Raw genomic sequence first — 27,277 nt, forward strand, 5'->3', positions numbered from 1 at the left:
TCCTGACTTGACCAAAGTCCCTGGAAATTTCTTCCCTGTGTGACTGCACCCCAGCCCCGAAGGCTGGCATCCGTGGTCACCAGGACCCAGTCCTGTATGCCGAATCTGCGGCTCTCTAGAAGATGAGCACTCTGCAGCCACCACAGTAGAGACACCCTGGTCCTTGGAGACAGGGTTATCAGTTGATGCATCTGAAGATGCGATCCCGACCACTTGTCCAACAGGTCCCACTGGAAGGTCCTTGCATGGAACCTGCCGAATGGAATTGCTTCGTACGAAGCCACCATTTTTCCCAGGACTCGTGTGCAGTGATGCACCGATACCCGTTTTGGTTTTAGGAGGTCTCTGACTAGAGATGACAGCTCCTTGGCTTTCTCCTGCGGGAGAAACACTTTTTTCTGTTCTGTGTCCAGAATCATCCCCAGGAACAGTAAGCGTGTGGAAGGAACCAGTTGTGACTTTGGAATGTTTAGAATCCAGCCATGCTGTTGTAGCACTTCCCGAGATAGTGCTACTCCGACCAGTAACTGCTCCCTGGACCTCGCCTTTATTAGGAGATCGTCCAAGTACGGGATAATTAAAACTCCCTTTTTTCGAAGGAGTATCATTTCTGCCATTACCTTGGTAAACACCCTCGGTGCCGTGGACAGTCCAAACGGTAGTGTCTGGAATTGGTAATGGCAATCCTGTACCACAAATCTGAGGTACTCCTGGTGAGGAAAGTAAATTGGGACATGCAGGTAAGCATCCTTGATGTCCAGGGATACCATGTAATCCCCCTCGTCCAGGCTTGCAATAACCGCCCTGAGCGATTCCATCTTGAACTTGAATCTTTTTATGTATGTGTTCAAGGATTTCAAATTTAAAATGGGTCTCACCGAACCGTCCGGTTTCGGTACCACAAACAGTGTGGAATAGTAACCCCGTCCTTGTTGAAGTAGGGGTACTTTGACTATCACCTGCTGGGAATACAGCTTGTGAATTGCCTCTAGTACAGCCTCCCTGCCCGAGGGAGTTGTCGGTAAGGCCGATTTGAGGAAACGGCGGGGGAGAGGCGCCTCGAATTCCAGCTTGTACCCCTGAGATACTACTTGAAGGATCCAGGGATCCACCCGTGAGCGAACCCACTGATCGCTGAAATTTTTGAGGCGGCCCCCACCGTACCTGGCTCCGCCTGTGGAGCCCCACCGTCATGCGGCGGATTTGGAAGAAGCGGGGGAGGACTTTTGTTCCTGGGAACCTGCTGCGTGGTGCAGCTTTTTTCCCCTTCCTCTGCCTCTAGACAGAAAGGACCCGCCTTTTCCCCGCCTGTTTTTCTGGGGTCGAAAGGACTGTACCTGATATAATACGGCGCTTTCTTAGGCTGTGAGGGGACATGGGGCAAAAATGCTGACTTCCCAGCTGTTGCTGTGGAAACAAGGTCTGAGACCATCCCCGAATAACTCCTCACCCTTATAAGGCAAAACTTCCATGTGCCTTTTAGAATCTGCATCCCCTGTCCACTGCCGAGTCCATAAGCCTCTCCTAGCAGAAAATAAGAATTTACTTACCGATAATTCTATTTCTCGGAGTCCGTAGTGGATGCTGGGGTTCCTGAAAGGACCATGGGGAATAGCGGCTCCGCAGGAGACAGGGCACAAAAAAGTAAAGCTTTACTAGGTCAGGTGGTGTGCACTGGCTCCTCCCCCTATGACCCTCCTCCAGACTCCAGTTAGGTACTGTGCCCGGACGAGCATACACAATAAGGGAGGCATTTTGAATCCCGGGTAAGACTCATACCAGCCACACCAATCACACCGTACAACTTGTGATCTAAACCCAGTTAACAGTATGACAACAGAAAGGGCCTCTTAAAGATGGCTCCTTAACAATAACCCGAATTAGTTAACAATAACTATGTACAAGTATTGCAGATAATCCGCACTTGGGATGGGCGCCCAGCATCCACTACGGACTCCGAGAAATAGAATTATCGGTAAGTAAATTCTTATTTTCTCTATCGTCCTAAGTGGATGCTGGGGTTCCTGAAAGGACCATGGGGATTATACCAAAGCTCCCAAACGGGCGGGAGAGTGCGGATGACTCTGCAGCACCGAATGAGAGAACTCCAGGTCCTCCTTTGCCAGGGTATCAAATTTGTAAAATTTTACAAACGTGTTCTCCCCCGACCACGTAGCTGCTCGGCAGAGTTGTAATGCCGAGACCCCTCGGGCAGCCGCCCAAGATGAGCCCACCTTCCTTGTGTAGTGGGCTTTTACAGTTTTAGGCTGTGGCAGGCCTGCCACAGAATGTGCAAGTTGAATTGTGTTACAAATCCAACGAGCAATCGACTGCTTAGAAGCAGGTGCGCCCAACTTGTTGGGTGCATACAATATAAACAGCGAGTCAGATTTTCTGACTCCAGCCGTCCTTGCAATGTATATTTTTAAGGCTCTGACAACGTCCAACAACTTGGAGTCCTCCAAGTCGCTAGTGGCCGCAGGCACCACAATAGGTTGGTTCAGATGAAATGCTGATACCACTTTAGGGAGAAAATGCGGACGAGTCCGCAGTTCTGCCCTATCCGAATGGAAGATTAGATAAGGACTTTTATAAGATAAAGCCGCCAATTCAGATACTCTCCTGGCAGAGGCCAGGGCTAGTAACATAGTCACTTTCAATGTGAGATATTTCAAATCCACCTTTTTCAATGGTTCAAACCAATGGGATTTGAGGAAATCTAAAACTACATTTAGATCCCACGGTGCCACCGGAGGCACCACAGGAGGCTGTATATGCAGTACTCCCTTGACAAAAGTCTGGACCTCAGGGACAGAGGCCAATTCTTTTTGGAAGAATATTGACAGGGCCGAAATTTGAACCTTAATGGATCCCAATTTGAGACCCATAGATAATCCTGATTGCAGGAAATGTAGGAAACGACCCAGTTGGAATTCCTCCGTCGGAACCCTCCGATCCTCGCACCACGCTACATATTTTCGCCAAATGCGGTGATAATGTTTCACGGTGACTTCCTTCCGTGCCTTAATCAAGGTAGGAATGACTTCTTCTGGAATGCCTTTCCCTTTTAGGATCTGGCGTTCAACCGCCATGCCGTCAAACGCAGCCGCGGTAAGTCTTGAAAAAGACAGGGACCCTGCTGTAGCAGGTCCCTTCTCAGAGGTAGAGGCCACGGTTCGTCCGTGAGCATCTCTTGAAGTTCCGGATACCAAGTCCTTCTCGGCCAATCCGGAACCACTAGTATTGTTCTTACTCTTCTTTGCCGTATGATCTTCAATACCTTTGGTATGAGCGGCAGAGGAGGAAACACATACACTGACTGGTACACCCAAGGAGTTACCAGTGCGTCCACAGCTATTGCCTGTGGATCTCTTGACCTGGCGCAATATTTGTCCAGTTTCTTGTTGAGGCGAGACGCCATCATGTCTACAATTGGTCTTTCCCAACGGTCTATTAACATGTTGAAGACTTCTGGATGTAGACCCCACTCTCCCGGATGAAGATCGTGTCTGCTGAGGAAGTCTGCTTCCCAGTTGTCCACGCCCGGGATGAACACTGCTGACAGTGCTATCACGTGATTCTCCGCCCAGCGAAGAATCTTGGCAGCTTCTGCCATTGCACTCCTGCTTCTTGTGCCGCCCTGCCTGTTTACATGGGCGACCGCCGTGATGTTGTCCGACTGAATCAACACCGGCTTTCCTTGCAGGAGAAGTTCCGCCTGGCTTAGAGCATTGTAGATTGCTCTTAGTTCCAGAATGTTTATGTGAAGAGACTTTTCCAGACTCGTCCATACTCCCTGGAAGTTTCTTCCTTGTGTGACTGCTCCCCAGCCTCTCAGGCTGGCGTCCGTGGTCACCAGGATCCAATCCTGAATGCCGAATCTGCGGCCTTCTAATAGGTGAGCCTTCTGCAACCACCACAGAAGTGACACCCTTGTCTTTGGTGACAGGGTTATTCGCAGGTGCATCTGCAGATGCGACCCTGACCATTTGTCCAACAGATCCCTTTGGAATATTCTTGCATGGAATCTGCCGAATGGAATTGCTTCGTAAGAAGCCACCATTTTTCCCAGGACTCTTGTGCATTGATGTACTGACACTTTTCCTGGTTTTAGGAGGTTCCTGACCAGATCGGATAACTCCTTGGCTTTTTCCTCTGGAAGGAAAACCTTTTTCTGAACCGTGTCCAGAATCATTCCTAGGAACAGCAGACGAGTTGTCGGGATTAAATGGGATTTTGGAATATTCAGAATCCACCCGTGTTGTCTTAGCACCTCTTGAGATAGTGCTAAAGCTGTCTCCAGCTGTTCTCTGGACCTTGCCCTTATTAGGAGATCGTCCAAGTATGGGATAACTAATACGCCTTTTCTTCGAAGAAGAATCATCATCTCGGCCATTACCTTGGTAAAGACCCGAGGCGCCGTGGACAATCCGAACGGCAGCGTCTGAAACTGATAGTGACAGTTTTGAACAATGAACCTGAGGTACCCCTGGTGTGCGGGGTAAATCGGAACGTGTAGATACGCATCCTTGATGTCCAAGGATACCATAAAGTCCCCTTCTTCCAGGTTCGCTATCACTGCTCTGAGTGACTCCATCTTGAACTTGAACTTTTTTATGTAGAGATTCAAGGACTTCAGATTTAGAATAGGCCTTACCGAGCCATCCGGCTTCGGTACCACAAATAGAGTGGAATAATACCCCTTTCCTTGTTGTAATAGGGGTACTTTGACTATCACCTGCTGAGCGTACAGCTTGTGAATGGCTTCCAACACCCTCTCCCTTTCGGAAGAGACGGTTGGTAAGGCAGACTTCAGGAAACGATGAGGAGGATCCGTCTCTAATTCCAACCTGTACCCCTGAGATATTATCTGCAGGATCCAGGGGTCTACCTGCGAGTGAGCCCACTGCGCGCTGTAATTTTTGAGACGGCCCCCCACTGTCCCCGAGTCCGCTTGAGAGGCCCCAGCGTCATGCTGAGGTTTTTGCAGGAGCCGGGGAGGGCTTCTGTTCCTGGGAAGGAGCTGCCTGTTGGTGTCTCTTCCCTCTTCCTCTGCCTCGTGGCAGGTACGACAAGCCCTTTGCTCTCTTATTTTTGTAGGAGCGAAAAGGCTGTGGTTGAAAGGTCGGTGCCTTTCTCTGTTGGGGAGTGACTTGAGGTAAAAAAGTGGATTTCCCGGCAGTAGCCGTGGCCACCAAGTCTGATAGACCAACTCCAAATAACTCCTCCCCTTTATACGGCAAAACCTCCATGTGACGTTTTGAATCCGCATCGCCTGTCCACTGTCGTGTCCATAAGGCTCTTCTGGCTGAAATGGACATAGCACTCACCCGAGATGCCAGTGTGCAAATATCCCTCTGTGCATCACGCATATAGATAAATGCATCCTTTATTTGTTCTAACGACAGTAAAACATTGTCCCTATCTAGGGTATCAATATTTTCAATCAGGGATTCTGACCAAACTACTCCAGCACTGCACATCCAGGCAGTTGCTATAGCTGGTCGTAGTATAACACCTGCATGTGTGTATATATTCTTTTGAATAACTTCCATCTTTCTATCTGATGGATCCTTAAGTGCGGCCGTCTCAGGAGAGGGTAACGCCACTTGTTTGGATAAGCGTGTGAGCGCCTTGTCCACCTTAGGGGGTGTTTCCCAGCGCGCCCTAACCTCTGGCGGGAAAGGGTATAATGCCAATAACTTTTTTGAAATTATCAACTTTTTATCAGGAGCAACCCACGCTTCATCACACACGTCATTTAATTCTTCTGATTCAGGAAAAACTGTTTGTAGTTTTTTCACACCATACATAATACCCTGTTTTACGGTATCTGTAGTATCAGCTAAATGTAACGTCTCCTTCATTGCCAAAATCATATAACGTGTGGCCCTACTGGAAAATACGTTTGAATTTCTACCGTCGTCACTGGAATCAGTGCCCGTGTCTGGGTCTGTGTCGACCGACTGAGGCAAAGGGCGTTTTACAGCCCCTGACGGTGTTTGAGGCGCCTGGACAGGCATTAATTGATTGTCCGGCCGCCTCATGTCCTCAACTGACTGTTTAAGGGAAGATAAACCATCACGTAATTCCACAAATAAAGGCATCCATTCTGGTGTCGACCCCCTGGGGGGTGACATCTGCATATTTGGCAATTGCTCCGCCTCCACACCAATATCGTCCTCATACATGTCGACACCACGTACCGACACACACCGCAAACTCACAGGGAATGCTCTAATGAAGACAGGACCCACTAGCCCTTTTGGGGAGACAGAGGGAGAGTCTGCCAGCACACACCACAAAGCGCTATATATACAAGGGATATCCTTATATTAAGTGCTCCCTTATAGCTGCTTTAATATATATATATATAGCCATTAATGTGCCCCCCCTCTCTGTTTTACCCTGTTTCTGTAGTGCAGTGCAGGGGAGAGACCTGGGAGCCGTTCTGACCAGCGGAGCTGTGACAGAAAATGGCGCCGTGTGCTGAGGAGATAGGCCCCGCCCCTTTTTCGGCGGGTTCTTCTCCCGCTATTTTTCCAGTCAGGCAGGGGTTAAATATCTCCATATAGCCCCTATGGGCTATATGTGAGGTATTTTTAGCCTTGTATAAGGTTTATATTTGCCTCTCAGAGCGCCCCCCCCCAGCGCTCTGCACCCTCAGTGACTGCCCAGTGAAGTGTGCTGAGAGGAAAATGGCGCACAGCTGCAGTGCTGTGCGCTACCTTATGAAGACTGAGGAGTCTTCAGCCGCCGGTTTCCGGACCTCTTCACGCTTCAGCATCTGCAAGGGGGTCGGCGGCGCGGCTCCGGGACCGGACTCCACGGCTGGGCCTGTGTTCGATCCCTCTGGAGCTAATGGTGTCCAGTAGCCAAGCAGCAAATCCACTCTGCATGCAGGTGAGTTTACTACTTTCCCCCTAAGTCCCACGTTGCAGTGATCCTGTTGCCAGCAGGACTCACTGTAAAGAAAAAAACCTAAACTAAACTTTCTCTAAGCAGCTCTTTAGGAGAGCCACCTAGATTGCACCCTTCTCGTTCGGGCACAAAATCTAACTGGAGTCTGGAGGAGGGTCATAGGGGGAGGAGCCAGTGCACACCACCTGACCTAGTAAAGCTTTACTTTTTTGTGCCCTGTCTCCTGCGGAGCCGCTATTCCCCATGGTCCTTTCAGGAACCCCAGCATCCACTTAGGACGATAGAGAAATGGACAATGCACTTATTCTAGATGCCAGCCGGCAGATCTCCCTCTGTGCATCTCTCATGTACAAGACTGAGTCTTTTATATGCTTTACTGTTAGCAATATAGTGTCCCTGTCCAGGGTGTCAATATTTTCTGACAGGGAATCTGACCAAGCAGCAGCAGCACTGCACATCCACGCTGACGCAATAGCTGGTCTCAGTATAACACCAGTGTGTGTATATATAGACTTCAGGATAGCCTCCTGCTTTCTATCAGCAGGTTCCTTTAGGGTGGCCGTATCCGGAGACAGTAGTGCCACCTTTTTAGACAAACGTGTGAGCGCTTTATCCACCCTAGGGGGAGTTTCCCAACGTGACCTATCCTCTGGCGAGAAAGGGAACGCCATTAGTAATTTTTTTGAAATCACCAATTTTTTATCAGGGAAAGCCCACGCTTCTTCACAAACTTCATTTAATTCTTCAGATGGGGGAAAAACTATTGGTAGCTTTTTCTCCCCAAACATAATACCCTTTTTTGAGGTACCTGGGTTTATATCAGAAATGTGTAAAACCTCTTTCATTGCCTCAATCATGCAACGAATGGCCCTAGTGGACATTAAATTTGACTCATCGTCGTCGACACTGGTATCAGTATCCGTGTCGACATCTGTGTCTGCCATCTGAGGTAGTGGGCGTTTTAGAGCCCCTGATGGCCTTTGAATTGCCTGGGCAGGCACGAGCTGAGAAGCCGGCTGTCCCGCATTTGGCATGTCGTCAAATTTTTTATGTAAGGAGTCGACACTAGCACGTAATTCCTTCCATAAGTCCATCCACTCAGGTGTCTGCCCCGCAGGGGGACACATCACATTTATAGGCATCTGCTCCGCCTCCACATAAGTCTCCTCATCAAACATGTCGACACAGCTGTACCGACACACCGCACACACAGGGAATGCTCTTAAAGGAGACAGGACCCCACAAAAGACCTTTGGGGAGACAGAGAGAGTATGCCAGCACACACCAGAGCGCTATATAATGCAGGGACTAACTGAATTATGTCCCCTATAGCTGCTATAATATTTACTGCGCCTCAAATTTGTGCCCCCCCTCTCTTTTTTACCCTTTTCTGTAGTGTAGACTGCAGGGGAGAGTCAGGGAGCTTCCTTCCAGCGGAACTGTGAGGGAGAAATGGCGCCAGTGTGCTGAGGGAGATGGCTCCGCCCCTTTTTCGGCTGACTTTTCTCCCGCTTTTTTCTGTATTCTGGCAGGGGTAATTACCACATATATAGCCTCTGGGGCTATATATTGTGGTTATTTTGCCAGCCAAGGTGATTTTATTGCTGCTCAGGGCGCCCCCCCCCAGCGCCCTGCACCCTCAGTGACCGGAGTGTGAAGCGTGTACGAGGAGCAATGGCGCACAGCTGCAGTGCTGTGCGCTACCTTGGTGAAGACTGATGTCTTCTGCCGCCGATTTTCCGGACCATCTTCTTGCTTCTGGCTCTGTAAGGGGGACAGCGGCGCGGCTCCGGGAACGAACACCAAGGACGGGTCCTGCGGTCGATCCCTCTGGAGCTAATGGTGTCCAGTAGCCTAAGAAGCCCAAGCTAGCTGCAAGCAGGTAGGTTCGCTTCTTCTCCCCTTAGTCCCTCGTTGCAGTGAGCCTGTTGCCAGCAGGTCTCACTGTAAAATAAAAAACCTAACATATACTTTCTTTCTAGGAGCTCAGGAGAGCCCCTAGTGTGCATCCAGCTCGGCCGGGCACAGAACTCTAACTGAGGTCTGGAGGAGGGGCATAGAGGGAGGAGCCAGTGCACACCAGGTAGTACCAAATCTTTCTTATAGTGTGCCCAGTCTCCTGCGGAGCCCGTCTATTCCCCATGGTCCTTACGGAGTCCCCAGCATCCACTAGGACGTCAGAGAAATAAGCAGTAGATACATTGACCGTATATTACTGTTAACGAGTCTTACCCAGTCAGAACTGATCTGTAAAGGGTAAATTTATAAATATAAAAACCACAAGAGGAAACATTACCTGCAGAAGCAGAGTTGCTCATGATAAAAGGTCCGTTAGTAACACAAGAGAAAAGTTCGTCAGATCCCCGCTGTAAGATAAAATAAAAGTTGATGACAATAGCACATTGGTAAAGTACATTAAGATGTAATCTTAATACAATATGCGGAGACTACAATATTGAAGGTTTGAACAAGACCTGCCTAGATTACAGGACTTTATTACAGAAAATTTTATCAGATGCATAATATTCATTATATGGGTAGTTCCAAACTACGGGGGACATTTACTAATCAGTGATCAGAGCAGAGAAGTGAGCCAGAGGAGAAATTTCCCCATCAACCAATCAGCAGCTCTGTATCATTTTATAGTATGCAAATTATAGATGTTACTTCAGTGCTGATTGGTTGCCATGGGCAACTTCTCCACTGGCTCACTTTTCCGCTCTTATCACTGCTTAGTAAATGTACCCCTATATCTCATATCAGATCTGCAGTTCCAATATGCAAAGTTAAACTATAGATCATAGAGTTTGAGCTTTGAGTGTCCTTGTACTCTCCCAATATCTACTGTCCTATATCGAGCTTGCCAGACAGATCTTTAAGGTGGCCATACATTGTAATTCTTATCTGCAGATAACTGCAGTGTACAGCCACAACCAAATGACTGTTATCCTGGCATACAGGCGAAACGCTTCAAGCTACTGGATGCAGAAACATTGCTAAAATACAAGCGGGAGCGCCCTGTTCAAGGTTGTCTGCAGACACCCCCTTTTGCCCACATGACTGAAGTTTCACACCATAAGGTTGGTGAAAACTACATTTCTCTATCGTGAACTGACACCTCACCAAGAGAGACTATACAAGAAGGCTGGTACACCAAAAGTAGGGTAGAGTAATTTCCCTGTAGGCACATCTGACCTCCCCCCTTTATCATCATTCTAACAAAGATACCATCACAAGGTGTAAGCAGAAAACAGTTTAAAGTAAGGCTTTGGGGCTGGTCGCGAGGGGTGGTCGCGAGGGGTGGTCTTCAGTATGCCGAATGCCGGGATCCCGGCGCACAGTATACCGGCGCCGGAATCCCGGCATACCGACTGGTATTCTCCCTCGTGGGGGGTCCACGACCCCCCTGGAGGGAGAATAAATAGCGTGGCCGCAGCATGGCGAGCGCAGCAAGCCAGCAAGGGGCTAATTTGCGCTCGCCACGCTGTTGGTATGCCGGTGGTCGGGCTCCCGGCGCCGGTATGCTGGTCGCCGGCATACCATACTACACCCGTCGTGAGTGCTGGAAGCACCCTTTGCATTTAGCACAGGAGAACCCGCTTAACACAACGAACGCCATGCATTACATCGCAAGAACATGGCTGACACGGCCAGCCCTAGGCTCGTCACACAAACAATTGAATTAGCTCCTGGCCCTTTAGTCGGGAGACAACTCTCAAATTATTGGATTGCCCCCTAAAAGGGTCAAATTAATTTAGCCTCAAGTTGTTACAGCATGCAAATGTAGTCAACAGCACCATAACTCATCTCAGACATGTGAAGTTGTGTACGCAGCCTTAAGGGGCAGCAAACAAAATTCTGCAAATACAGAGATACCATAAGTGTGACATATAGCCACATTTACAAGAGCAGCGAGGTAAGTCATGTGTAATAATACATACATACTGGCTTAGACAGTTCTCAAAGGCACTTAGATTTCAGGAACAGGTCTGTTTCCATCTCAATGGTTTATTTTACCCATGCCATATGATAGCAGCTGTTGCACTGGCTCAGGTAAAAAAGGCTAGGCTACAGTAACAGGTATATCAAGTCACTTAAACTTCTTCTCAACTTGCAAAGTTACTGTAGGACCTAGATGTATGGAGAGGTCACTTAACTCATCACTAGGTGTAAACAGTATAAAACATAACTGGGCAGTATCAAAACCACTGCTTTGGTATAGACTAAAGATATAAGAATTTACTCACCGGTAATTCTATTTCTCGTAGTCCGTAGTGGATGCTGGGCACTCTGTAAGGACCATGGGGAATAGACGGGCTCCGCAGGAAACTGGGCACTCTAAAATAAAGATTAGGTACTATCTGGTGTGCACTGGCTCCTCCCTCTATGCCCCTCCTCCAGACCTCAGTTAGGGAAACTGTGCCCGGAAGAGCTGACAACAAGGAAAGGATTTGGAATCCAGGGTAAGACTCATACCAGCCACACCAATCACACTGTACAACTTGTGATAACCATACACAGTTAACAGTATGAACAACATCTGAGCCTCATTTAACGGATGGCTCATAACAATAACCCTTTAGTTAAGCAATAACTATATACATGTATTGCAGAGAGTCCGCACTTGGGATGGGCGCCCAGCATCCACTACGGACTACGAGAAATAGAATTACCGGTGAGTAAATTCTTATTTTCTCTGACGTCCTAGTGGATGCTGGGAACTCCGTAAGGACCATGGGGATTATACCAAAGCTCCCAAACGGGCGGGAGAGTGCGGATGACTCTGCAGCACCGCATGAGCAAACTCAAGGTCCTCCTCAGCCAGGGTATCAAACTTGTAGAACTTCGCAAACTTGTTTGACCCCGACCAAGTAGCAGCTCGGCAAAGCTGTAAAGCCGAGACCCCTCGGGCAGCCGCCCAAGAAGAGCCCACCTTCCTTGTGGAATGGGCTTTCACCGATTTTGGATGCGGCAATCCAGCCGCAGAGTGAACCAGCTGAATCGTGCTATAGATCCAGCGAGCAATAGTCTGCTTCGAAGCAGGAGCGCCAACCTTGTTGGCTGCATACAGAATAAACAGCGAGTCAGACTTTGACTCCCGCCGTTCTGGAAACATAATTTTTCAAAGCCCGGACTACGTCCAGCAACTTAGAATCCTCCAAGTCCCTAGTAGCCGCAGGTACCACAATAGGCTGGTTCAAATGAAACGATGATACCACCCTAGGGAGAAATTGGGGACGAGTCCTCAATTCTGCCCTGTCCATATGGAAGATCAGATAAGGGCTTTTACATGACAAAACCGCCAATTCTGACACACGCCTAGCCGAAGCTAAGGCCAATAGCATGACCACTTTCCACGTGAGATATTTTAGCTCCACGGTCTTAAGTGGCTCAAACCAGTGGGATTCCAGGAAATCCAACACAACGTTAAGATCCCAAGGTGCCACAAAAGGAGGCTGAATATGCAGCACCCCCGGAACAACGTCTGAACTTCAGGCAGTGAAGCCAGTTCTTTTTGAGAGAAAATGGATAGGGCCGAAATCTTGACCTTTATGGATCCTAATTTTAGGCCCATAGTCACTCCTGACTGTAGGAAGTGCAGGAATCGACCCCACTGGAATTCCTATGTAGGGCCTTCCCGGCCTCACACCAAGCAACCTATTTTCGCTATATACAGTGAAAAAGTCTTGCTGTCACGTCTTTCCTAGCCTTTATCAGCGTAGGAATAACTGCATCCGGAATGCCCTTTTCCGCTATGATCCGGCGTTCAACCGCCATGCCGTCAAATGCAGCCGCGGTAAGTCTTGGAACAGACTGGGCCCCTGTTGCAACATGTCCTGTCTGAGAGGCAGAAGCCCTGAGTCCTCTGAGAGCATTTCTTGCAGCTCCGGGTACAGAGTCCTTCTTGGCCAATTCGGAGCAAAGAATATTGTTCTCACTCCTCCTTTTATTACAATTCTCAGCCCTTGGGTATGAGGGGGAAGAGGAGGGAATACATAGACCGACTGGAACACCCACGGTGTTACTAGTGCGACCACAGCTATCACCTGAGGGTCCCTTGACCCAGCGTAAAACCTTTTTTAGCTTTTTATTGAGGTGGGACGCCATCTAGTCCACCTGAGGCAGTTCATCAATTTGCAAACTGCGTGAAGACTTCCTGATGAAGTCCCCACTTTCCCGGGTGGAGGTCGTGCCTGCTGAGGAAGTCTGCTTCCCAGTTGTCCACTCCCGGAATGAACACTGCCGACAGTGCGCTTACTTGATTCTCTGCCCAGCGAAGAATTCTGGTGGCTTCTACCCTCGCCACCCTGCTCCTTGTGCCGCCTTGGCGGTTTACATGAACCCATGCGGTCTGACTGGATCAGAACCGGTTGGTCGCGAAGCAGGATCTCCGCTTGACTTAGGGCGTTGTATATGGCCCTTAGTTCCAGGATATTGATGTGAAGGCAAGTCTGTTGACTTGACCACAGACCTTGGAAATTTCTTCCCTGTGTAACTGCCCCCCACCCTCGGAGGCTTGCATCCGTGGTCACCAGGATCCAGTCCTGAATGCCGAATCTGCGGCCCTCGAGAAGGTGAGCACTCTGCAGCCACCACAGGAGAGACACCCTGGCCCTGGGGGATAGGGTGATTAACCGATGCATCTGAAGAGGTGATCCGGACCACTTGTCCAGTAAGTCCCATTGGAAGGTCCTCGCATGGAACCTGCCTAAGGGGATGGCCTCGTATGATGCCACCATCCTTCCCAGGACTCGAGTGCAGTGATGCACTGACACCTGTTTTGGTTTTAATAGATTCCTGACCAGCGTCCTGAGCTCTCTCTATCGGGAGATAAACCCTTTTCTGGTCTGTGTCTAGGATCGTGCCTAGGAGAGGCAGATGAGCTGTAGGAACCAACTGCGACTTTGGAATATATAGAATCCAGCCGTGCTGCCGTTACACTTCCAGAGAAAGTGATACGCTGTTCAGCAACTGCTCTCTTGATCTCACTTGTATGAGGAGATCGTCCAAGTACGTGATAATAGTGACACCTTGCTTCGCAGGAGCACAATCATATCCGCCATTACCTTGGTTATGACAATCCCGTACCGCAATTCTGAGGTACGCCTAATGAGGTGGATAAATGGGGACATGAAGGTATGCATCCCTTATGACCCGATTCACAATAAAGTCTCCCTCTTTTTAGGCTTGCCCTGACCGCTCTTAGCGATTCCATCTTGAACTTATACCCGAGAAGGTTCATGTTCAGGGATTTTTAATTCAATATGGGTCTGACCGAACAGTCTGGTTTCGGGATTACAACATGGTCGAATAATAACACCCTCTTGTTGAAGGAGGGGACCCTTGACCACCACCTGTTAAAGATACAATTTGTGAATTGCAGTTAACACTGGCTCCCTCTCTTGGGGGGAAGCCCGCAGGCCCGTCGGTGAGGGGGCATCTTCTCACAGTCCAGCTTGTATCCCTGAGACACAATATCTATTGCCCAGGGACCTAACAGGGAGTGAACCCACTTGTGGCTGAACTTACGAAGGCGTGTCCCCACTGGGCCTAGCTCCGCCTGTGGAGCCCCAGCGGCATAGGTGGATTTTTGTAGGGGCCGGGGAGGACTTCTGTTCCTGGGAACTAGCGGTGTTTATCCCGGCTCTGACAAGAAAGGACGCACCTCAGACTGTTTCTTTATTCGAAAGGCTGCATTTAATAATGTCGTGCTTTCTTAGGCTGTGCAGGAATATAAGGCAAAATATAGTTATAAAGCATGCCCAAAGAGACATGAGTATACTTGGTCCTAGAGTCAAAGCTATGTCTATCTCTGCTTGACGTGTCCTGTAGAATATGCATTGGACAGATGATGCCGACTTAAGAGGCATATGGAAGGCTGAGGATTGTGTGGAGAAGGGTTCTCGGGCCTGGTCTCCACAGCTATAGCTGGTAATTCTGCTAGTTTGCCTTATATTCCTGCACAGCCTAAGAAAGCATTAAATGGGGACATGCAGGTAAGCATCCTTGATGTCCAGGGATACCATGTAATCCCCCTCGTCCAGGCTTGCAATAACCGCCCTGAGCGATTCCATCTTGAACTTGAATTTTTTAATGTATGTGTTCAAGGATTTCAAATTTAAAATGGGTCTCACCGAACCGTCCGGTTTCGGTACCACAAACAGTGTGGAATAGTAACCCCGTCCTTGTTGAAGTAGGGGCACCTTGACTATCACCTGCTGGGAATACAGCTTGTGAATTGCCTCTAGCACAGCCTCCCTGCCTGAGGGAGTTGTTGGCAAGGCAGATTTGAGGAAACGGCGGGGAGGAGACGCCTCGAATTCCAGCTTGTACCCCTGAGATACTACTTGAAAGATCCAGGGATTCACCTGTGAGCGAGCCCACTGATCGCTGAAATTTTTGAGGCGGCCCCCCACCGTACCTGGCTCCGCCTGTGGAGCCCCACCGTCATGCGGCGGACTTGGAAGAAGCGGGGGAGGACTTTTGCTCCTGGGAACCTGCTGTTTGTTGCAGCCTTTTTCCCCTACCTCTGCCTCTGGACAGAAAAGACCCGCCTTTTCCTCGCCTGTTTTTCTGGGTCCGAAAGGACTGTACCTGATAAAACGGCGCTTTCTTAGGCTGTGAGGGAACATGGGGTAAAAATGCTGACTTCCCAGCTGCTGCTGTGGAAACTAGGTCCGAGAGACCATCCCCGAATAACGATGCTGTCTTAAGTGATAGATATATAGTTAAAGCATGCCCAAAGAGACATGAGTATACTGGGTCCTAGAGTCAAAGCTATGTCTATCTCTGCTTGACGTGTCCTGTAGAATATGCATTGGACAGATGATGCCGACTTAAGAGGCATATGGAAGGCTGAGGATTGTGTGGAGAAGGGTTATCGGGCCTGGTCTCCACAGCTATAGCTGGTAATTCTGCTAGATCTATCATTTAAGACAGCATCTTTAATATATTTACTAGGGTCTCAATCTCTGCTGATAAGGTACCTGTCCATGCTGCCACAGCGCTATAAACCCATGCCGACACAATCGCCGGTCTGGGTAGTATACTAGAATGTGCATGCTATCTGCAGGATCCCTGAGAATAGCAAGTGCTACCGTCTGTGCAAACAGGACACCCTAGGGGAAGATTCTCAACACACCCTGGCCCTAGTGGGGAAAGGATACAGCCTGAGAATTCTCTTGTGGGAAGCTGCAGTCTCTTGTCTGGAGATTCCCGCTCTTTTTCCTCATGAGAGGAGGGAAATTTACCTCAGCATTCTTCCCCTTAAACATGTGTACTCTCGTGTCAGAGACAGATGAGTCATCAGTGATATGCAAATCATCTTTTATTTCAATAATCATATTGAATACCTTCTAGCCATCTTGGCTGTAACTTTGCATTATCGTAGTCGACAGTGGAGTTAACTCCGTGTCGATACCAGTGTTTGTTATTTTGGATAGTGAGCATTGTGAGACTCTGAAGGTCTCTGACATAGGGACAGACATGGGTAGATTTCCTGTCTGTTCCCTAACAATATGTGCAATAAATTCACCTTAGCACTTACACATATCCAAACAGGTGTCGGCGTTGTCGACGGAGACACCCTCTCACACACATATCCGCTCTATCACCTCCTTCGAGGGGCCTTTTACCTCAGACATGTCGACACACACGTACCGACACCACACACACAGGTGATGCTCTATTTGAGGACAGTTACCCCACAAGGCCCTTTGGAGAGACCGAGAGAGTATGCCAGCACACACCCCAGCGCTATATAACCCAGGGATTACACTACAACTCAGTGTTTACCCAGTAGCTGCTGTATATACAATTTTTGCGCCTAAATTTATGTGCCCCCCCCCCCCTCTCTTTTCACCCTTTGTGTACCAGGATACTGCAGGGGAGAGCCTGGGGAGCTTCCAGCGGAGCTGTGAAGAGAAAATGGCGCTGGTGTGCTGAGGATGAAGGCCCCACCCCCTCAGCGGCAGGCTTCTGTCCTGTTTCTGACTAAAAATGGCGGGGGTTTTACACATATACAGTCACAGACTGTATTATGTGTATTTTTATGCCAAAAGGTATTTTTATTGCTGCCCAGGGCGCCCCCCCCCCCCCCAGCGCCCTGCACCCTACAGTGACCGGAGTGTGTGCTGTGGGAACAATGGCGCACAGCTGCGGTGCTGTGCGCTACCTTAATGAAGACAGGAGTCTTCTGCCGCCGATTTCATCGCTTCTCTTCTGTCTTCTGGCTCTGCAAGGGGGACGGCGGCGCGGCTCCGGACGATCGAGGTCAGGCCGTGTTCGAACCCTCTGGAGCTAATGGTGTCCAGTAGCCTAAGAAGCACAAGCTAGCTGCAAGCAGGTAGGTTTGCTTCTCTCCCCTCAGTCCCACGTAGCAGTGAGTCTGTTGCCAGCAGATCTCACTGAAAATAAAAAACCTAACAAATACTTACTTTCTAGCAAGCTCAGGAGAGCCCACTAGGTGCATCCAGCTCTGGTCGGGCACAGATTCTAACTGAGGTCTGGAGGAGGGGCATAGAGGGAGGAGCCAGTGCACACCAGATAGTACCTAATTTTTCTTTTAGAGTGCCCAGTCTCCTGCGGAGCCTGTCTATTCCCCATGGTCCTTACGGAGTGCCCAGCATCCACTAGGACGTCAGAGAAAAGGGTACACAGATGGCATTACTTAATGGAACTGCTACAAACACTATCAGTGTACTGAACACTACCAGCAGCAAGGGGAGTGATCAAAAGCTAATCTCCAGCAAAATACAATGAAGGTGTAACTAGCCAAAGGGGCAGATTGTGATCTAGTATAGGCAGAAAACATTGATCAGTTGCTAGGCTTACATAAAATCCAGCGATGCCATCACATTGCAACCATTCAATTGTATAACTATTGGTTTTAATATGCACATGAGCATTGAGATCTGTGCGCATGCACACATTAGCTGTGCTGTGAACACCACTTCCAGGCATCTACAGATGTAGAGAAGCAGCTAGCCATGGAATAGGCATCAGAAAGCTGATGGCTGGTACCTAATAAATACAATCGGGCACTCATCAAATCAGGACCATAGATAGATGCCATCAACATCCATTCCTATAAAGTTACCAATATAATTGAGCTCTAGATTCAAATTTTGCGTGCACCCCCTCCTGGTCGTCTATAGGAGCTATTCAATTGTTGCTCCGATCAGATGCTCATTGGCATTTTACACAGCAGAAAGTGGCTAAACCAGTCTGATGGTGCTAGAAGTCTGGATTTGGACGCCCAAACTACAGAACTTTTAATCTTCTTTCCTTGAGTATATGACCGAAGCATCAATTGAATAGTGCCAATAGACGTACAGCGCAGTGCATGCACAACACTTGGCCCCTATTTGTTTTCTAGCAGACCTGCAACAATTCTAATCAAGAAAGTCTGTATCAAGTGTTGCAACACAATCTGTACAGTGAGTGGTCAGTTACCCTTTGGGCAGGAAATGTTTATTTGCTTCATGACTAGACCAAGACAACTATGGGTCTGAACCTGGCAGCACATATGGTGGAGGCAGTTGGCATTAGGACAAACTTGCTTAAATCGAGACAGGATGATGTACAGTGCTAAAATGAATATAGTGTATGCTATCACCACTGGCCCAGATTTGATTGTAAATGGTAGAAAACTAAAATTAACCATACTGAGGAGTATGGGTTCATTTAACAAGAACGCAGAGGTCAATTCGTACAATGCATTCTTATTCAGCCCTTAAACACAGCAATATTCCATCAAACATATAATGGGGTCGATTCAATTCAGAGACAGTTGAATAGCGCCGGGAGTTAGCTCCTGGCGCTATTCAATACAGCGACACCAATTGTTGGGAATTCTTCTCTCACCCCCGGGGGATAAGGGGAAATCTGACAAAAGTGCTGCGGTGGCCGGCGCAAGGCTGATTCTGTCGAGAATCAGCATCGCGGCAGGGAGTTAAGTCTGAGAACGCCCGCTCTCCCGACAATTCAACCTGTTAAGTCCGCGAGAACGTGCCTTCGCCGACTTAGCTCCCGTCGCTATTCAATTCAGCTCAAGTTAACTCCCGGCGCTATTCAACTGTCGCTGAATTGAATCGACCCCACTGTATTAAAAGATGAAATAGTATGACTTGTGCATAAGAAGTTACATTTACTTTCAAGAAGAACCAGTGTGCTAATTTAGAACACTTCTCTCGTTTATAGCCCAGACTAAACATTGTTTTATAACACCCAGGTTCTCTTTACAACTACTGGCAACATATGCATACAATGGATGTGCTTGAGCTTTGGTAACTACATAGAGACATGCACTATGAGAGTGAAATATTTTACTTTAAATACCAGGTATTGAGTGCACTGCCCCAGGGCAGCCCTCCCACTAAAACCAACACAAAGACTGCCATGGTTACACCTAGAAAAATAAACCTGTAATAAATGCAGGGTGGGGCAGGCTGTTCACTATGCATTCTAGAACTTAAAAAGGACTGCAGTAATGCAGACACTCCCAAACACTACCTCAAGCAAAACACTGTTCAGACACATGCGTAATAGGTTTTTGAGGGAGTCCTGGACCACTGTTCAACAAGTTGAGACTACATATCACAAAACTATGGTAATTTACAAGACAAAAAAAAAACCCTTAAGCTATTTTGAAAATAAGCACACACACCACCATGCAAATTCTGCTAAACTGGCAAAAATCATACAAGTCACTTCAAAGTCTATGCTTCAAAGTCACATTTAAGTCTATTCAAAGCAATGTTAACACACTGGGACCGAGCTATTCAATTGTACATGCAGCTAAGCACCACTAGAGGATTTTTGCTCAAACCACTCCTGAGGTGGAGGCAGAAATAAACTAGTGTCACAATGCTGTTTTCTGCCTTTAGCACAGTGCAAACATTGCAGAAGGCACGATTCAATTCGATGACCACTGAATAGTGCCACCGCTAGTCAACTCATCGAATCAAGCCCAGAGAATGCCGATTCCAAACACTAAACACCTCGCTTAAGGCACAAGAACCGGCATCTCTTGACTAGCAGTGAGGACCATTAAAGAGCTCCATGACCTCCTTCCCAGCGCTATTTACATTACTTTCAAATGAATCAACCCCTATGACCAGTGTTTAAATTTTCACATTACCTTACACTCCAGTCACAAGTTGCACTTAAAATACGGTGGTACATACACAGTGATCGCAAAAACGCGCTATGGCGCGTATTTTACCCAGAAACAGCCGCCCGGGACTCACATTTAGAAGATGAGCGGGTCCCACAGGACGCGCTCATCTGAATATGTGTTTGCATTTCTGAAGCCTGTCAGCGGAATGCAGGAGGTGACTGGCTGTTTCCTCAGCCAATCACCTCCTGTAGTCTCCATCCAATCACAGCCTGCAGCATCTCCCGCTTTGAATCCTGCTCCCCGCCAGCACATGAATCTGTGCTGCAGGGCTGACAGACTGGCCCCGCTCATCCGGCTCCACCTCCGCTCTGCCGCCAGCACCCTCCTCTGCGACTGGGAGTACAGCTCCAAGTCTGCCCGCCGCCACCCCCCCCCCCCTACCCGGGACCCGCTCAACCACCGAGACCCGACAACCACCTAACAGCAGGAGCCGCCCGGGCTGCGCAGCTCCCGCTGTAGGTAAGCAGTAGACAGTGCTGCGTCGCCCCGCTTCACCTGGAGTAGCTGGTGCAGATACGGGATGTCCGGGGGCTGCAAGCTCCGTGTGTGCAATGTGAGGCCGCTCAGAGTGTCAGGGTCTGACCTCGGGAGCCGGGAACGCAGGGAGATAGAATGTAAGGTTCGGGGGCCTGACCTCGGGCGGCAGATGTAAATGACCAGTATGCAGGGCCAGGAGGCAGACTGCACGAAGGGGCTGTTTGACACTTGTGGCTCCGCCCCCGGCAGCGACTCACTGACACCATTTTTCTGACAGCACAGTGCAGTGAGCGCACTGGCACAAGTAGCCAGCCGGCGCCTGTAGTCGCCGCAGCCTGAAGGAGCAATCTGTGAAATCGCAAGCAGAGGCTGGCAAGAAGGAGCTCCTCCAATCACTTCCCCTGACGGGCTGGCCACTGCTAAATATACCAGTAATCAGTACAACTGTGCAGTGACACTGACTTTCCCATTGCACCTGGGGCTCCACTACTTTGACACAGTTGTAACGGATTATCGGTATATTTAGCAGTGGCCAGCCCGTCAGGGGACGCGATTGGAGGAGCTCCTTCTTGCCAGAGAACAGCCTCTGCTTGCGATTTCACATAGAGCTCCTCCAGGCTGCGGCTACTACAGGCGCAGGCTGGCTACTTGTGCCAGTGCACTCACTGCACTGTGCTGTCAGAAAAAATGGTGAGTGTCAGTGAGTTGCTGCTGGGGGCGGAGCCACTTGTGTCAGACGGCCCCTTCGTGCAACTGGAGGTCATAAGTGGTTACTGCAATGTGCCTCAGTGCTCTACCAGGCGCATTGTGTATAATAACGTGCTCTACCAGGCGCAATGTGTATAATAACGTGTTCTACCTGGCGCAATGTGTATGATAACTTGCTCTACCTAGCGGCAATGTGTATGATAACGTGCTCTACCTGGTGCAATGTGTATAATAACGTGCTCTACCAGGCGCATTGTGTATAATAACGTGTTCTACCTGGCGCAATGTGTATAATAACTTGCTCTACCTAGCGGCAATGTGTATGATAACATGCTCTACCCGGCGCAATGTGTATGATAACGGGCTCTACCTGGCGCAGTGTGTATAACGTGTTCTACCTGGCGCACTGTGTATGATAACGTGCTCTACCTAGCGGCAATGTGTATGGTAACGTGCTCTACCTGGCGCAGTGTGTACGATAACGTGCTCTATCTGGCGCAATGTGTACGATAACGTGCTCTATCTGGCGCAATGTGTACGATAACGTGCTCTATCTGGCGCAATGTGTACGATAACGTGTTCTACCTGGCGCAATGTGTATAATATGCTCTACCAGGCGCAATGTGTATGATAACGTGCTCTACCTGGCATAATGTGTATGACGTGCTGTACCTGGTGCAAAGTGTATGACGTGCTGTACCTGGTGCAAAGTGTATGACGTGCTGTACCTGGTGCAAAGTGTATGACGTGCTGTACCTGGTGCAAAGTGTATGACGTGCTGTACCTGGTGCAAAGTGTATGACGTGCTGTACCTGGTGCAAAGTGTATGACGTGCTGTACCTGGTGCAAAGTGTATGACGTGCTGTACCTGGTGCAAAGTGTATGACGTGCTGTACCTGGTGCAAAGTGTATGACGTGCTGTACCTGGTGCAAAGTGTATGACGTGCTGTACCTGGTGCAAAGTGTATGACGTGCTGTACCTGGTGCAAAGTGTATGACGTGCTGTACCTGGTGCAAAGTGTATGACGTGCTGTACCTGGTGCAAAGTGTATGACGTGCTGTACCTGGTGCAAAGTGTATGACGTGCTGTACCTGGTGCAAAGTGTATGACGTGCTGTACCTGGTGCAAAGTGTATGACGTGCTGTACCTGGTGCAAAGTGTATGACGTGCTGTACCTGGTGCAAAGTGTATGACGTGCTGTACCTGGTGCAAAGTGTATGACGTGCTGTACCTGGTGCAAAGTGTATGACGTGCTGTACCTGGTGCAAAGTGTATGACGTGCTGTACCTGGTGCAAAGTGTATGACGTGCTGTACCTGGTGCAAAGTGTATGACGTGCTGTACCTGGTGCAAAGTGTATGACGTGCTGTACCTGGTGCAAAGTGTATGACGTGCTGTACCTGGTGCAAAGTGTATGACGTGCTGTACCTGGTGCAAAGTGTATGACGTGCTGTACCTGGTGCAAAGTGTATGACGTGCTGTACCTGGTGCAAAGTGTATGACGTGCTGTACCTGGTGCAAAGTGTATGACGTGCTGTACCTGGTGCAAAGTGTATGACGTGCTGTACCTGGTGCAAAGTGTATGACGTGCTGTACCTGGTGCAAAGTGCATGACGTGCTGTACCTGGTGCAAAGTGTATGACGTGCTGTACCTGGTGCAAAGTGTATGACGTGCTGTACCTGGTGCAAAGTGTATGACGTGATCTACCTGGTGCAAAGTGTATGACGTGATCTACCTGGTGCAAAGTGTATGACGTGATCTACCTGGAGCAGTGTGCATAGGAGGTTCTACCTGGTGCAATGTGTATAAGCGCCACTACTGTGTGGTGTAATGTGAATTGACACTATTATGTGGTCACGCCCCTTCCCTATGAAGCCACGCCCCTAAAATTTTGCAGCGCGCACTACCTATTCTTTGCGGTCTGAGTGGTGTAACACCAATTCACTTTCTGCCTAAGGGCACCAAAATGTCTAGTTACAGCTCTGGTGCAGGGTGTCCTGCATGCTACACAGCCCAGCAGCACTGTAACCCCATCCCCCCCATCTTGCAACACTTTTGTAGTGTCCAAACAAGATTAAAATTAATAAGAACCTTCATTCCGATGGGACCCAGAAAAAGACCGGTAGGACCCTAATTTTTAAAAGTGAAGGGTCCCTGGGACCCACTTTTTTTTTGGCTCAGCGCGATCACTGAATACATATAAAAGTTAACAAAACCAAGAACAAAGACCTCATTGGAAAATTCATCTTGCACAAATCAAGGTTCCCTGGAATCAATGCAAAAAAACCTAGTAAGATAGACCACTACACTTCATGGCTAATGTCCCTATAAACAAGAAAAAAAAAAATCTTCACGTAGACCTACAGAAATGACCGACTAGATATTTCTTTCCACTGACAGTCATGTTCTCTCTGTCCGTGGAAAGAAATATATAGTCAGACATGTCTGTAATACAAAAAAATAGTCCAAATCTCTTCACTGAGCTATTTGTCAACACAATTTACACGTCATCACGTATAGCAATAGTGAAGGGTCACACGCTGCACGCTAACGGAGGTGGCTGTTTGGAGAGGAATTTCAGACTGCATTCTTAGCAAGCAACCAAGAGTGATAATTACCAATGTCATGGTAACAGGGCAGCGATGCTAGCTCATGCAGATATTACTATACCAACTAGAAGGCAGCTTTGTGCGGTTGAGGGGACCCATGTTTCAGTGTTCAACATGTTATGAAAAACTTTTTAACACTCAAACATAACTCATTCTTACTAGCAACTACCGCATTCATGCAGCTATTTTAAATCTTAAGCAAACTCATAGCGCTTACCTTTGTACCAACTGTAATATCTTGAACAATGCTGTGAAGAGATAAAAAAAAAAATTAGACTCAAGGTGGTTTGTCACATTCAGTAGCAGTATAGTAAAAATATTCTATAAGTAAACAGAGTTTGACATTCTGTTCAAGTTATTTAAGCTATGCCTAGAAAAGCACATACTGGGGTCGATTCAACTCAACGCGAGTTAACTAGCACCGAGAAGGAGACAGATTAATATCAGTACTCTGTTAAGTCAGACGAATGGATTTCTGCTCACACCCAGTCCTGCTGTGCGAGTAGAAATCTAACAAAACTAGGTCCGCAATTCTGTTTTGCGCCCTAGTACGGCGTCGCGGCACTTGAGACTATGGCTGTACTCACAACTTAACACCCTGTTTAAGGCACAAGTACCGACATCCTCCAACATACCAGCGCGCTGAACTGAACAGCTCTGGGTGCTCCCTCCTGGTGCTATTCAATTTGCGTTGAATTGAATCAACTCCATTATCACTCAACTAAGACTAAACAGAGAAATTAACACAAAACTAGCTAGAGTCAATGGATATTTAATAGTCAATTTGGCATTTGCAATATTAGCCAAAAAGTAGTGATACAATAAACTAAACACAATATGTTACATTACAGCTTTTATCCTACCCATAACTTCAAAACAGTACCGTACGATTAAACCTATAAATATTTAGATCATCAGTCTCATACAAGACTAGACAAACTGGTTCTATTTTCACTTAACACATTACAGTCACAGGACAAAGACCATTTTGCTTTCTTCAGGCAGCATTGAAGGAGTTGCCAACCTAAGACTTACTCAGTAACAGGATATGAGTAAGCACATTTGTGCAGGCCAAGTATCCAGACTACAAAACTCACTAACCATGATCATTCCTGCAAGCTTATAACTACAGCAAGTTCTAGTCAAATAAGACCCATAAACTCGCTTCACACTACAGTCTATACTGCAGTGCTGAGTGAACTCGCATACCTCAATTCTACAGTTTGTAAGTAGCCTCCCGAACCTGCAATTCCTTTGCTCTGGAATTTATTACACGCATTGGATCATTTACAGACCAGTAACAAAATAACGTAAAATTACGCTAGTCTATTGTTTAAAGATTGGAGGAGACCAGCACTTTGTGAAAACTTTAGTAAATAATCTCCAAACTTGTGAATACTAAGCAGTATTCACCACTAGACTACAGCAGCCAAGCAATTGTTAAACATGGGGAAAGTTGAACGGGCAAATCACACTAAGGAAACTACATCCATAAACAGGGTTAAAGAAAAAAAAATAGTTACTTATCAGAGATGAAGAGGTCTACCAATTCTTTAGTATGCTATTAGGGAACACAGCTTTGTCTTTAAGACCAGCACTGGGAACACGCAGGATAATGGTACTAGACTACTGTGCACTGTAAACACAATGTTATAGTCAATGAAGGGGAACAGCTACGTTTATAAATCCACTCGGGTCATCAACGTATTTAACAAAAATCTTTAGAAGTATTTTTCCTTTAAAGGAACTGGGAAGCTCAGGCAAGTGATGCCACCCACTGCAGAATTGTACTTTTAGGGTGGTGCAGCTTCTCCACCTAATGAAACTACACCTTTGCAAAATTCCATTATGAACCAGAGAAACCAGCTACAAAAAGCATGGCTGCTGAAACATCGAGATTGTTTAGTAAGCGCATATACCTGCCTAGCTAAAGTTAGTTTCTAAAAACGTCAAATGCCATGAGATATACATTATCTTTCACTGAAATACACACGTGAAAAAAAAAAAAACACACACACACACACACACACACACACGGCAGGCCTAAAAACCAAGTGAATGGAAACCGAAAAAAAAAAACCATATGTGACTGACATTTACATAAAGTACAATTACAAAAACTTCAGTAGCATGGTAAGCAGCGGCTATGGTGTGCCAACCACCTGAAAAAGCATTTTCACGCTTCAAATACTTTACCAGGTCGAAAATGTACAAAGTGGAAAATCTGAAACATCACTGCCATGTTCTTTATAACAATATACAGTTTAGGTCAGAACAAGTTCCGTACAACCTACAAGCAGGCAGAGGCGACTGCCGCTGTAAGCTACGGGAAGACTAGCCAGGCACTAGTTGTGACCATGCAGGCGAGACCCCCACCGCCCACCGAGAAGCGAGGATAGCCCGGTATCCCCTTACCATGTCTGGGGAAGAACGTACAGTGCGGGCAGCGCCATCGTGAGCGGCCACAGGCAGGCAAGCGTGTGCGCAGACAATGGGGCAGAAGACGGTGGAGAAAACCCTGAGGAGGAACTTTGCCCAGGGCCAGGTACGTCACGGCGCTGTGCCTAATGAGCAGCGAGTCAGGGGTGCAGCAATGGCAGGAGAGTCCCCCTCCCCCTCCCGGCCCCCAGGTAAGCAGCGGCGGCGGCACACAGGACACCACGTATGCAAATCAAGATGGAAACCAGGCGCTGGGTACTTCCTGGAGTCCTGCTTGCAGCCAGCGCTGAGTACACAGGAAGCCTGGGTGGGGGCTGGAAGGAGCACACTAGCCTGGGCTGAGCGGGGGAGCAGCGCGCTCTCTGCCACATCATATGCCCCAGAAAGTTTACAGAAGTTCCAGCGCCCCATACACGTTTATCCCCCCCTCTTCCACAGGAGTAAAACCCCTCCCTAGAGCTCCGGGACTCTACGTTGCAAAGACCAAATAACCCACCTGGCTTTCCCTATAACTTGCCTAATACCAGTAGTACAATATCACTGCACTGCTGCATTACTGCCCCAGCCGCTAGAAGCCCCCAGCCCCGCCAACTTACCCTTCCATGGCACACACGAAAAATACCGAGCTCTGAAAGGAGGTGCCGCAATAACTGAGAAAGAGTGTACGACCGCCTCATATAGAGTCTCAAAATGGCGGCCGGACTGGTGACGCAGCGGGACCTGAAACCCATTGGCTGTTATGGCTGTCCATCTCAACCGGGGGAGTGGCTACAGCAACAAGGCGCCGCCTCTAGTGTTCCCGCCAAGACAAGGTGCGTTCCCAGTTCCAGCGGTGTATCACGCCTACTACATGAGCGAGCTGCCTGCAGTGCACAGAGCAGCGTAGTGTGGGCGGGACCAATACTAGCCACATCTACTGTACCTGGTGGACCGGTTTCCAGA

General features: G+C 48.3%; 1 protein-coding gene across 3 annotated transcripts in view; it reads right to left on the reverse strand.

Moving 5' to 3' along the window:
• The window catches only part of PTBP1 (polypyrimidine tract binding protein 1), a 47,403-nt gene extending 20,366 nt beyond the window's left edge, over positions 1-27,037 (reverse strand). Inside the window, exons 1-3 of one of the 3 annotated variants that reach the window (XM_063914388.1) lie at positions 26,932-27,037; positions 24,114-24,144; positions 9,218-9,287 (exon numbers count right to left, since the gene is read on the reverse strand). In XM_063914388.1, the coding sequence (XP_063770458.1) occupies positions 9,218-9,287; positions 24,114-24,144; positions 26,932-26,939 (109 nt within the window). In that variant the 5' untranslated portion in view covers positions 26,940-27,037. Of the gene's footprint in view, positions 1-9,217; positions 9,288-24,113; positions 24,145-26,311; positions 26,506-26,931 lie in introns of those variants that run through there. The other 2 variants (XM_063914387.1, XM_063914386.1) reach the window with 2 other exon arrangements.
• Between the last annotated feature and the right edge of the window lie 240 nt (positions 27,038-27,277).

The sequence above is a fragment of the Pseudophryne corroboree genome, chromosome 1, assembly GCF_028390025.1.
Source record: "Pseudophryne corroboree isolate aPseCor3 chromosome 1, aPseCor3.hap2, whole genome shotgun sequence".
NCBI lineage: Eukaryota > Metazoa > Chordata > Amphibia > Anura > Myobatrachidae > Pseudophryne > Pseudophryne corroboree.